General features: G+C 36.8%; 2 protein-coding genes across 4 annotated transcripts in view; both read right to left on the reverse strand.

Annotated features, from left to right (window-relative positions):
* Positions 1–102: 102 nt before the first annotated feature.
* LOC311276406 (polyadenylate-binding protein 4-like) lies at positions 103–8992 on the reverse strand (the record flags this gene model as incomplete). Its single annotated transcript, XM_084386044.1, has 11 exons — positions 103–322; positions 652–779; positions 2343–2421; positions 3154–3429; positions 3556–3651; positions 3915–4052; positions 5053–5147; positions 5237–5376; positions 7299–7414; positions 7504–7697; positions 8815–8992. 11 exons carry the CDS (start codon positions 8990–8992, stop codon positions 233–235), a joined length of 1530 nt encoding a protein of 509 aa, XP_084242170.1. The 3' UTR covers positions 103–232.
* A 2047-nt stretch (positions 8993–11039) lies between these two features.
* Positions 11040–13750, reverse strand: part of phldb3 (pleckstrin homology-like domain, family B, member 3) — a 29215-nt gene continuing 26504 nt past the window's right edge. For 2 of the 3 annotated variants that reach the window (XM_084385297.1, XM_084385296.1), the window contains exons 15-16: positions 11689–11774; positions 11040–11519 (exon numbers count right to left, since the gene is read on the reverse strand). In XM_084385297.1, the coding sequence (XP_084241423.1) occupies positions 11385–11519; positions 11689–11774 (221 nt within the window). In that variant the 3' untranslated portion in view covers positions 11040–11384. The remainder of the gene's footprint in view (positions 11520–11688; positions 11775–13750) is intronic. The other variant, XM_084385298.1, reaches the window with a different exon arrangement.

Here is a 13750-nt window from a genome sequence, read left to right on the forward strand (position 1 = left end):
CAGCAAAATTCAAATATATTTATTTATATTGTTGCAAACACATTTTTTAATTGACATTGGGAAAAAAAAGCAAATATATTTATTTATATTGTTGCAGAACAATATTTTTCTCATTAAATTATTACATTTATTAAAAGATTATTTTAAATAGAATTAGAATATTAGAATATTTTAACATTCATTAAAAAAAAAAAAAAAAAATACGGCTGTGGTCATTGCATTGATATCTGTCCTAGGCAGTGAGAATAACAGGGCTGGTGAAGGATATCGGTGTCGTGTTCATTGGCTGATAAGATTGATAAACAGCAAGTGCTTCATTCACCTGAACACACACAAAAATTACACACTACAGAAACAAATCATACATCAAAGCAACCAAAGCCAAACTAACGGGAACAAACCTTCATGCACAAAGATTCACAGTAGTGCAGCAACTGAATCAGTTCAGATTCATCAATCTCTAACAGCATTTCAGTGATCTTATTCGCCCTTTTAATTTTATGTTTGTATGACTTTGTTTTTAGTAAGTGTTTTATTTTGATGGCTTGTATGTAAAAAAAAAAAAATCTTTATTTTATGAGAGAGTGAGTGAGTGAATTATTTATATAGCGCTTTTTTTAAGCCACTCGTTTAGTGAGATGTGAGGTGCACCTGTTGCACAGCCCATTGCTCCTGCGGTGCGCTTGTGAACTCGTGATGGTTGTTATCTTCAGGTGTGTACATGTGTTGCAGTTCTCCGTTCACTGCAGCTGCGCTGGGCGTCCAGTGAGTGAGACTGACTGTGAGGAAGACAGATGATAAAGAAATCCATCAGTGGTTCCCAATCCTGGTCCTGAAGGACCCCTAGCACTGCACACTTTAGATGTCTCCCTAATCAAACACACCTGATTCAAGTCATCAGCTCATTAGTAAAGACTCCAAGAACTTAAATGGGTGTGTCAGATTAGACAGGGCCGATTACACCAGCTGTGCCGTCAGCTACAAAATAGCCTTGTTTTGACGTAAATGGGCACTAAGTTATAACTTACACACTACAAAATATTTTTGCGTTGCATCGTAAAACTGTGTTGAAGCATAACTGTACACATAATAAACTATATAGTTATTATGGAAGCCTCTGATCAGGAGAAACGGTTGGAATAACTGACAGAACAGCATCAATAAGCTCTTGTTTTACCTGACAGACTTCAATTCTCTAGACATATATGATAATGCTGACATTTACACTTGCTTACATTTTAAGAGAGAGAACATTATGTGAATAGATTACTTTGTTAGAGGCTCTTCAACATCAACTAAATGTCAAAAATAAAGGTAATTTCTCATGTCCGTATTGATTTATTGATCTTTATTAATTTCAAATACAGTTTCTGAATGTTATTTACATATAAAAATGCCTACTTTAATCAGAAGTAGGCATTTTTATATGTAAATAACATTCAGAAACTGTATTTGAAATGAATAAAGATCAAAGATCTGTATTTGTAGTATTGTGTTGAATGGAAACTTATATTTACCGTTGGTTACGTGAGGCAAAAGAAGTTAAGAGTGAAGGATAAACTGAAATTCACAGCATTTAAACAACTTCTGCTCACGTATTTGAAGGGTAATTGAGGATCATTGAGGGTAAATGTCATATTTTGCAACTAGGCATTACTTTACGGAGAGCTTACGACCTACTAGCTATGTTCTGCATTAAAAACAAATGGTGCAAAGGAATTAAGTACAGAGTTAGTTACAAACTAGCTAGTAGTTACTAAGCCTCTAGTGTGGACTTTACGTTCCAATTTAAGTGGTGTGAATGGCTGGTGCAACCCTGGTCACTTTATGTGTTTTGGAATTATCACAAATATGAGTTTCCTAATTTAAAATTGGACATGAACGCCATATCAAGTCCTATTTACCACCGGAAAGCTCAGGAATTATTTTGATACAAGTTTCAGAGTTGGGAGTTTTAAGATTTTAAGTTAATATTTAAAATGACATGTCTGAAATGACATGCAGGTATATAAATAAAATTTTGTGTACTAGTGTTTTTATTGTTTTTATTTCAAATGATCTATTTATTTAAATTTTTATATTAGTTTTAGATTTTTTTAATTATTTAAATTTAGTTAATTTTGAACAAAACCCCCCAAAAAGTTGCTTTTCATTTTAGTAAGAGTTTTAATTTGAATGGTTTAATTTATCTTTATTTTATTTATTTTATGATATAATACATTTTTGTGTTTTATTTCGATTTTTTGTTGTTGTACATTTGTACGATCTGCTCAAGAACCCCAGTTTGGGAAACCCTGATCTAAATAAAGCACGTTGTGTATTATTTAAGAAGGTCTGCTCACACTGAGGGCTGATGTTCTGTGCGTCCCATTGAGTGCCGGGTTGAGGTTGGGTGATGTGGTATGAAGAGTGATTCTGATCCTGTGAAACATACGGATCAAGCATGTAATAAAAACCTGTCACATGTGCTTTTCTTCAAGGGATAGTTCACCCAAAAATGAAAATTCTGTCAGTAATTACTCACCCTCATGTTGTTCCAACCCTGTAAGTGACTACAGTGGCTCAACCATAAGTTTATCAAGCGACGAGAATACTTTTTGTGCGCAAAAAAACCTAAAATAATGACTTTATTCAACTATTGATTTTCTTCTGTGTGGGTCTCTGAGTGAGTTTACGTAGTGTAACAGCGCAGCGCTTCTGGGTTGTACGTCAGAACGTAGGCTCACTATTGGCCAGCATCACACACATGACCAGCGTCGGCCAATAGTGAGCCTACGTTCAGAGACGCACACAGAAGAAAATGAATAGTTGAATAAAGTCATTATTTTAGGGTTTTTTTGCGCACAGAAAGTATTCTCGTTACTTGATAAACTTATGGTTGAGCCACTGTAGTCACTTGGACTATTTTAAACATTGTCTTTACTAACTTTCTGGGCTGGCAAGTTTCAATAACACAGAAGCCTATGGAGGAGTGAGACAGCTCACAGATTTAATCAAAAATATCTTACTTTTTGTGTTCTGAAGATGAACGAAAGTCTTACGGGATTGGAACAACATGAGGGTGAGTAATTACTGACAAGAATTTTCATTTTTGGGTGAAGTAACCCTTTCACACTCTGTACTATGATGAGAGTATTTGATGTGAATCTCGACCTGTGTAGGTATGAAGTGCTCAGCGTGCGGACTCGTGCCGAACGGCTCCACCAGCGTGTTTAGCAGCAGCTGCTGCCTATGGAAGCTCGCTCTTCTCATCATGTTTTGGTGGATGAGGTGGGCCTGACGCTCCTCCTTCCTCTGGGCGAGAGAGACGTATATGGGCTTGGAGCCGATGATGCAGCAGTTCATCTCAGTAATGGCTCTGGTGGCCTCTTCAGGACAGGAGAAGCAAACGAATCCGAAGCCTTTGCTGCGGCCGCCGTCTGTCATCACCTGAATGAAAAAAAAAAAAAAAAAAACACAATCCTGGATCTTCGGCTGCTGGTTCATTTGCATTTACTGGGTTACAATGAAATAATGACATGACCTATTTCTTTATGATGAAAAATGAATTCCTACCTTAGCGCTGGTGATGTTCCCGTACGGCGAGAACTCTTTGAGGAGAAGATCGCTGTCTACGCTGTCGCTCAGATTCTTGACGTACAGATTCACACCCTGTCAGGATGATCAAAGCGTGTTAAGACCCGTTCACAAGACCGACAACTATAATAAGAACTGTAATGTTAACTATAAATGATAACGATAACAATAACTAAAACGACAAAGATCATTATAACAATAACTATAATGATGACTATAACAATACAAGAGTCATGGTGTGCACTTCCCTATTCTCTTAGAATTAGAGCAATTGTTAAAGCATAGTTATCGTTATAAATTGTAATAAACGCGGGAGGTTTCAGAGGCGTCACTGGTACCTGATAGCGCACGATGTGCTCCTGTTTTAACTGCTCGAAGTGTCGCTTCAGTTCCACCTGACGTTCTCGACTCTTCTGAGCTCGGCCCACGTACAGGAGTCTGCCGCTCATCTCCGTCCTGTTAAACTCGTCCACGGCCTTGGGGTTACAGCACACAATTCTCTTATTTATCTTCCCCCTGAGGTCCACTTATTATCAGTGTTGGGGGTTATGCATTACAAGTAACCTGAGTTATGTAATCAGATTACTTTTTTCAAGTAACTAGTAAAGTAACGCATTACTTTTAAATATCTGAGTTACTTTTTTTTTTTAAATGTACGCAAGTTACTTTTTTTTCATTGATTGACTGACAGCTCTCCTGTCGCTATGTTGAGAGAAATCATGAGTAAGTGCAGCATTGTGTGAGCTATGTAAACATGACGGTTATATTAGTTTTAGAATAAATGTGACCAGGTATTTACTCTCACTTGCAAAAAAACAAAACAGATATAAGTTGTATTTCTTCCCGCAAACTTTACATTTTGTACCGCTCCGGCGTATTCAGTCCCGTTCCAGTACGATTCAGTCTCCTTCCAGGTTTTTATTATTTTCCACTCTCATTGAGAATATCAAACCACTTATCCTCTGTAGGGTCACGGGTCACATGCAATGAGTATATCCAAAATATATTTTTAAATGGACAGACCCATGTAGTGCAGATTCTACAGATTACCTCAGATGAATTTTTTTTAATAATTAATATTAATATCTAACAAAAAAAATTTGTTTACATAATATGTGTGTATATATTATCTATCTATATTATAACTATGTAGCAGAAAGGGAGGGTGACAAAACCTCATCCTTAAGTGCTATTTAGGACACAGCTTATGGGGCTCTTGTGTTTAAATTGGAGACAAAAATTGAAAAAAAGTAGCATTAACTTCTAAAAACTGTGAAGTTTAAAGCATAGAACCAGACAAATGCTGCCTATAGGATCATTTGCAGCCCATAATATTCATAATCCTGTGCATGTGGTTTGCTGTTGGTTGAAAGAATAAAATAGCCTTGTGATGGAGTGTTAAAATCAATAAACACTCAAACATACAGATCACTCTTTTCCCTCGTTTGGTTCACTACACTCTGTTTCATCTCTCACCCTCTTGGCATCATTGTGTTTCTCAAAGCTGACAAAACCAAATCCTCTAGAGTTTCCCCTCTCATCCGTCATGACCCGGACGCTCAAGGTTGGGCCTAAAATAAAAATAAATGTGTCAAAGGCGCAACAGAACAAGAGACAAATGTTTCATCTGTAACGTTACTTCCATAAAACAAATCCTCACCGAATTTGCTGAATATCTCAGTCAGTGTCTTGGAATCCACATCTGGTCCAAAGTTCTTGATGTAAATGTTAGTGAACTCCTTTGCTCTATTCTGCATTTCAGCCTCGCGATCCTTTTGTGATTTGAAGTGGCCGACGAACCTTAAAGGTGCAACATATAATATGAAACTAAAAGTTACTGTACTTCAGTATCTTTTTGGCTACTTTGCACTTTGACTGAGTAACTTACTTTTACTCTCTACTTGACTACATTTTTGAATAAGTTTATGTACTCTTTACTCCAACACATTTGAAATGAGTATTGCAATTACAAATGGCACCTACCTATTTCTGCAGAGGTTTATTTGTTACAAAAGAATAGATATCCCCATCTACAGGGCAATGAAGGTACTAGATCTTATGTGCTTTTCCCTTGTTCACCCTAACTTGTTAAAAATACTTTACACGAATGTAAGTGCATTATCAGCTAGTTGCAGGTGTTTCATATTTGAGACGAGGACATGACGTCCAGTGCATGTAGGCACTGACTTTTTTAGGCTTTAATTATAATATATATCATTATTTTATTCATATTATATAGAAGGCCTTTTTGAAAAATGGGTTTACTTATGCCCTTTATGAGCTCTTGAGCTAAACTGAGACTTAAGATTGTTTAAGAGGCTGTTGTGTCGACCTTGATTTACTGCAATATTAATATTATATAGAAGGCCTTTTTGAATAATGGTTTTACTTATGCCCCCTTTGAGCTCTTGAGCTAAACTGAGACTTAAGATTTTGTAGACATTAGTTCACCCAAAAATTAAAATTCTGTCATCATTTACTCACCCTCAAGTTGTTTCAAACCTGTAAGAATTTCTTTTTTCTGCTGAACACAAAAGATGATATTTTGAAAAATGTCTGTAACCAAACAGTTGATGGACCCCATTGACTTCCAAAGTAGAAAAAATAAATAAAAAATACTATGGAAGTCAATGGGGTCCATCATCTGTCTGGTTACAGACATTTTTCAAAATATCTTCTTTTGTGTTCAGCAGAAAAAAGAAATTCTCACAGGTTTGAAACAACTTGAGGGTGAGTAAATGATGACAGAATTTTCATTTTTGGGTGAACTATCCCTTTAAGAGGCTATTGTGTCGACCTTGATTAATTGCAATATTGAGGTTTTTATCCGTCCTAAATAGTATTCGAAAATATAATTAGTACGTCCCAAATCGTAGGATGTTGAAATGAGTGTTCCAAAGATACCGGGATGATCTACTATTTCCGGGCAGAATCCGAAGTGCAGATCGATGCACACTCTATATTGCCCACAACCCATCGCGCGTTGGACGAGGATTCGGTTAGAACTACAAACACGAGTGAAAAGTGTTAAAAAACTACAGACATGGAGGACGCGCGAGTCCGGCGGTTATGTAGAGATGTTTAGATCCATGGTTTAGATAAAGGGGTTTGAGTGATTAATTATCAGTATCTAACGTGACGAAAATGTATTTATACAATGTTGTCTACATTATATTGCATGTGCAGATGCATTGTTAACTTTTGTAAAGATAGCCTACGTTTAGCCATTAACTTTTAAATGCAATGCATCATTATATTAAAAAGGCAAACACACGCGGAGAGTCTCCGCATTAAAGACCCACGACTGGCAGATAAACGTGCAAATACATTTCTCTCCGAAACGGTAGGAAATTAAATTAGATTGAATGGAGGATTTTAACTGTGACAAGATGATTGACAGGGCAGTTTGCGGTGACAGGATGCACGCGACAGACCTGTCCGTTAAGTAGTATGTCCCAAAGCTTGCCTACTCTTTTGCTACACACTCAAAAGTATGTACTTTTTCTTCACAAAAAGAGTACATACTTTTAGGGCGTAGTATAAGTAGGCGAATTGGGACGCAGCATAAGACTTTTACTCAAGTCAAGTTGTATTGGAATTGGTGACTTTTTTTGCTGTAAGGTAGCCTATCTGTACTTTTACCCAAGTTTTCAGGTACTCTTTAACCTCCGCTTCCAAGACTCAACATGATGAAATCAATGCGTTTAATAGGCACGACTTACACTTTCAGCTCGTTGATCAACATGCCGTTTAATTTCTCGATGGCTTTTTCAGCAGCTTCATGCTTATCAAAGTGCACAAATCCAAAGCCTTTCGATCCGTTTTCATCACAAGACACCTTAATGAAAAGAAACATGCTTCAGATTCTCCTGCGCTGAATATTTATCTTATCTTATAAAAGAGCTGGAGGTGGAGAACGTTACTTACTTTACAGGACAAGATGTTTCCAAATGATGAGAAGATGTCCAACAGACATTCGCTGTCAATGGATTTCTGCAGGTTCTTAATGAAGACGTTTCCCACGCCACTCTTCCTCAGAGAAGGGTTTCGCTGACACCACATTAGACGCATTGGCTTACCCTGCATGAGGTCAAAGTTCATGGTATCCAAGGCTCGTTCGGCTACGATGTGAAGGAGATCCACCGTTACAAAGAAGCAAATGTGATTAGGAATTTCTTGAATGATTGGATCATTTTAAGTGCAGATTTTCAAATGCTTTTTGTTTATTGATTCTTTCGAAATCAATAAACAAGTGTCAATCAGAAATGTGACAGCTTGTCACATATTCACTGCAAAACAATTGTCAGAAGTATAAATATCTAAAAATCTATTCCATTCTAATCTAATCTATTAAATGGATAAATTTACTTGAGACGAACAAGAACATAACATGCAATCTTGATGTATAAAATGAATGTTTTTGCTTTTAAAATAATCTGCCAGTGCAGGGTTAAGAAAAATAATCTTGTTTTCTCTTTGAATTAAGTTTATTTTTCTCATGCATTGGCAGATATTTGTTTTTATAAAATCCCGTTTAATTTCAACATTTTTAGAAAACAAGACTTATCTTATGTCATTTTGCATATTAAATAAATGTATATTATTTGAACATTGTTTAGATATTTAATATCAAAATGAAGTGAGTTTATTAAAATATCTGCCAATGCGGGTCTGAAAACTAATCTTGCTTTCCCTTTGATTAAGTGTATTTTTCTGACCTCATTGGCAGATGTTTATTCTTGTTTCAAGAAAAAAAAAGAAAAGAAAAAAAATCACTTAATTATTATTCAATTAAAATACATAAGGGTTATTCAATGCGTAAATCTTAAAAGCCTTCATTTATTTGAGTGCATAATGGTAACGTTATATCAATTCATTCCGTTATATCTTTCATAATATAGTTGAGAATCATCTTCATACAAAGTTTGATTAAAAAAGAGATGCCATTTTATGCCTTTTTATTTTTAAAATAGCCTAGCCCTGGTGTCCACTACAGAGGACATAGCATAACATATGAATCAAATATTGTTTCTTATGCTCTAAGCAATGTAATGGCATGAAGATAAAAAACATACTAAATTCAAAAAAGAAGAAATTAGCCTAGGCCTAACGTTACAGAAATTGCCATCCACTGGAGTGACATATGGACTTGCTCAAGTACAAAAATACTTCAGAGGAAACTTATGATATCACACTGGTCAGCTGATTATTAATGTTGATTAGTAATAATCATCTCACCATCAGTGTGTTGCTCGAAGTTCACATAGGCGTATCCGAGCGAGCGGCACGTGACTTGATCTCGACAGACTCGGACTGACTGAACCGAACCGACAGACCCGAAGCGCTCGAACAGCATGGCTTCAGTCACGTCCGGCTCCAGATCGCCCACATACAGCGAGCTGCAGGGTAACATCATTTTCATCAGATAGAAATATTACAATTAATGATCGATGCAGAACTGACAGCAGCCGAGATTCAATCTGACAAACGCTTATAACGAACAACGAATCGGATTTAAAAGATTCAGTCAGATCATAAATAAACATTCCGTTTATCTTCATCGTTTTATTCTGCACTCTGAAAAACAACACAAAATCACATCATGACATAGCATGATTGCATATATGGCGATATTTTTTATTTAGCTTATTATAATTACAGCGCACGAATCGAACATTTTAATTCTCCTTTATGGAACTTTTCTTGCGGTTTCTACTTTGTTGGAAAAGAGTCGCGAGTTGATTAAAACAACTTTTTTTGTTTTCCACAAAAAGGTAAATCAAAAAAAAAAAAGTTTACTATTTTTTTTTAATTCATTTTAATTGGTTGAAACATTTTATAAGCCCCATCGATCCTAATCTTATAACAAGATTTATTTTTATATTTTTTTTGTCAAACTTGTTTTTCCTTTAAGTCTAATATATATATATATATATATACACACACACACACACACTCACCTAAAGGATTATTAGGAGCACCATACTAATACTGTGTTTGACCCCCTTTCGCCTTCAGAACTGCCTTAATTCTACATGGCATTGATTCAACAAGGTGCTGAAAGCAGTCTTTAGAAATGTTGGCCCATATTGATAGGATAGCATCTTGCAGTTGATGGAGATTTGTGGGATGCACATCCAGGGCACAAAGCTCCCGTTCCACCACATCCCAAAGATGCTCTATTGGGTTGAGATCTGGTGACTGTGGGGGCCATTTTAGTACAGTGAACTCATTGTCATGTTCAAGAAACCAATTTGAAATGATTCGAGCTTTGTGACATGGTGCATTATCCTGCTGGAAGTAGCCATCAGAGGATGGGTACATGGTGGTCATAAAGGGATGGACATGGTCAGAAACAATGCTCAGGTAGGCCGTGGCATTTAAACGATGCCCAATTGGCACTAAGGGGCCTAAAGTGTGCCAAGAAAACATCCCCCACACCATTACACCACCACCACCAGCCTGCACAGTGGTAACAAGGCATGATGGATCTCATTCTGTTTACGCCAAATTCTGACTCTACCATCTGAATGTCTCAACAGAAATCGAGACTCATCAGACCAGGCAACATTTTTCCAGTCTTCAACTGTCCAATTTTGGTGAGCTCGTGCAAATTGTATCCTCTTTTTTCTGTTTGTAGTGGAGATGAGTGGTACCCGGTGGGGTCTTCTGCTGTTGTAGCCCATCCGCCTCAAGGTTGTGCGTGTTGTGGCTTCACAAATGCTTTGCTGCATACCTCGGTTGTAACGAGTGGTTATTTCAGTCAAAGTTGCTCTTCTATCAGCTTGAATCAGTCGGCCCATTCTCCTCTGATTTCTAGCATCAACAAGGCATTTTCGCCCACAGGACTGCCGCATACTGGATGTTTTTCCCTTTTCACACCATTCTTTGTAAACCCTAGAAATGGTTGTGCGTGAAAATCCCAGTAACTGGGCAGATTGTGAAATACTCACACCGGCCCGTCTGACACCAACAACCATGCCACGCTCAAAATTGCTTAAATCACCTTTCTTTCCCATTCTGACATTCAGTTTGGAGTTCAGGAGATTGTCTTGACCAGGACCACACCCCTAAATGCATTGAAGCAACTGCCATGTGATTGGTTGATTAGATAATTGCATTAATGAGAAATTGAACAGGTGTTCCTAATAATCCTTTAGGTGAGTGTATGTATATACATACAAAAAATCTAGTTTTTCCTTTAGCTCTATTTATTTAAACAAAAAGTTTCATTTGAAGTGAACTATATATTTGAAGACTCTTTTTTTATTGTTGAAACATTATATAAGCCCTGTTTTAGTCATATTAGAAGATTTTCATATTATTTTTTTCAAATCAAACTTGTTTTTCCTTTAGGTGTAAATTTATTTGAATGTAATTTATTTATTTTATTTTTCTTACACAAAATAACAAAGAGCTGCTGGTTTTGCAGTTGATGAAAAAGGTCACATAAAGTCCTGACACATTGTTTGGAATGTAAATGTTTATTAACACTTTGCAGGATTTTTACCCCAAAATTCTCAATAGCAAAACATGACAAAAATGTATATGTAACAATAATAAATAATATGTAAGAAACATAACACATGAGTGCGGCGTGTGATGTGCTCTGTTAGTGTAACAGCAGATGGCAGCAGAACACAAACCCACTGAAGGTCACGTCTGTTTATGAGTGTTCATACTCCGTATCCCAGTGTCCTCTGCTCCGCTGACATTCATATTCGTCTTGTGTTGTGGCATCCCTTAAAGTCCCTGAGAGATCTCATCTACAGGCTTCATCATCTGTTCGGCATCATTTCTAGTGTTTATCAGTATCTGCTGTGTTCGTCTGTCGCAGTCACAATAACATCCATCCAGATTCTCATGGCTTCGGCGCTGTGGGCCACGAGGAAAAAGAGCCGCTCGTATGTTTTCACACAGAAGGTGAGACTGGGCCGTGGAGACTGAGAATGACAAAAACACAGTCAGCACGGGAAATACAGAAATGTGTCAGAAACCCTGCTAAACTGTGGTTTTACACAATATGTAGCTAGGGTTAGAGTTACAGTTTTGTGTCTATCGTTTCAGATTGTGGTCAGATTTTACTTCATATGAGGCGGCGTATGAACTCACTGTTGAAGCTGTTCGTAGATGATCGTAATAAACCTCCTCGATGGCCTGAAAGTAAATGACCCCTTTGAGTTTCTTCTCATCTAGTTCTGAGAAAGCAACGAGAAGAACATGAGAAAGCAGCAGACATTCATCAGATTTCAGCTGAGGTGTATGTGTTAATCCAGCGATTCCCAAACTTATTGTCAGCCAAACCCTGTAGATGTCAAATGTTTTCTTGCAGTCCCCCGAAGATTGTCAATATTTCAATCATTTAAGTACAAATTCGCATGTTCACGGTTCTCTGATGTCGGTTAATGGTCACATTCAGGGTTATGATAGTCAACTAAAATTATACAAAAAATTGTTACAACTAAAAGAATAAACAATAACTGAAATAAAATAAAACATACAATTAATCTTATTTTATTTCAGCTAGTTGCCCAAAGCAACATTTCTCATTTTTATTTAGTTTAACTTGATGTACTAAAATAAGTAAAAAATAAAATTGAAATAAAAATGAAGAAAAACTAAATAACATATTCTAATACAATTTCAAAAACAAAAGCCGCTTTTCCACCGAAATTACCCGGAACAATTTGTCCCAGGAACTTTTTCCCCAGGAACCTTTTTTGCCCCAGACCGGTTGCTTTCTGCGTTTACACCGCGGTCTAAAGTACCGGGAAGGTAAACTGCGTGCAACTGCTCCTCCCAGTCTGCGACGGACAGTAATCAGTTTTGAGCGCCACATTTATAAGTATGGAGGAGATTCAAACTGTGCTGCAGTTATTGGTTTACTAACGAGGTAATTAACATAACAAAATAGACGAGCACTGATACTAAAGCGTGTTCAGAAAGCTCGTATGCGTATAAAATTAGACAAGGTATGTTGTGAGATGACTGGGACGAACGCGCAAAAATTTCCTTTTGCGCAAATACGCTTAAAAAAAGCCTGAACCCCGTCTATCAATCATAAATAGTGACAGTCTTGTAAATAGTTGTTTGTTACCAACCTCAAAGCGCTATTTCAATCCTGTTATAGTAAATTTGTAACATGGTTTGCCTTGCAATAGATGACAATGTGTAAACATAATGACTTAATATTAAAAGCTGTGGCAGAAAAGAGACGAGCACTGATAAAGCGTGTTCAGAGCTCGTAATGCTAACGTTAGATATAAAATTGTATGTTATCAGCTATTGCGGACATTGGCCGTGAGATGGCTGTGACGAACGCGCAGAAAGTTTCCTCTTCCACAAATACCCAAATAATAAAGCCTGAAACTCGTCGCCAGTCCCCCAGTTTTTTTTTTTAAATTCCATATTTGCAGACAGACAACTTTACTGCATGAAGCCACTTTTTAAAAGGGAGGTTAAAAATAAAGAAAATGCTGCGTGGAGTCATCCAACCAAAATGCGGCGTGAACACAACCAATCAGCTTGTGCAGCGCACAAGTCCCACCCCTGAAAGTTCCTGAACTTTGAAAAAGTACTACCTCGTGAGCAGGGACTATCGGAGGGGGAAATATTTACCCGGAACTTCATTTAGACCCTGGTTCCTGCGGTGTAAACACATCGAGTACCAGCCCAAAGTTCCTAGTTCCTGGGGAAAGTTCCTGCGGTGGAAACGCGGCTAAACATAATTACTAAACCTTAAGTAATGTGACATGATTTTAAAACGAAAATAAAAGCTTTATGGTGTCGGTTTGATTGCATTTGTAAGACCTTTAAACGTGGATTTAAGACATTTTAATGCTAATTAAGGCCTATTTTTACATAATGGAATTTAAGACTTTTTAAGGATCTGCGGACACCCTGTTACATAAAAATGAATATGAAAAAAGAAGAAAACAATAAAACATAAAAAATAAAACATCACATGCAAGTATATGTATATACATATATAATTAAGTATAGTAAATATATATTTTTTATTGTTTTGTTTCTTTTTTAATGTCAAATCCTTGAGCTTTTATTTTGGCGAATATCGGTGAAATGCTGAACTGTTGGAAATGATGCAAATGTGTATGTCAATTTCCAAATGCAGTACTATTTGTTTATTATAATGTAACGTTGGGATTTAATAATC

This window comes from Rutilus rutilus, assembly GCF_951802725.1.
Source record: "Rutilus rutilus genome assembly, chromosome: 17".
In the NCBI taxonomy this organism is placed as follows: domain Eukaryota; kingdom Metazoa; phylum Chordata; class Actinopteri; order Cypriniformes; family Leuciscidae; genus Rutilus; species Rutilus rutilus.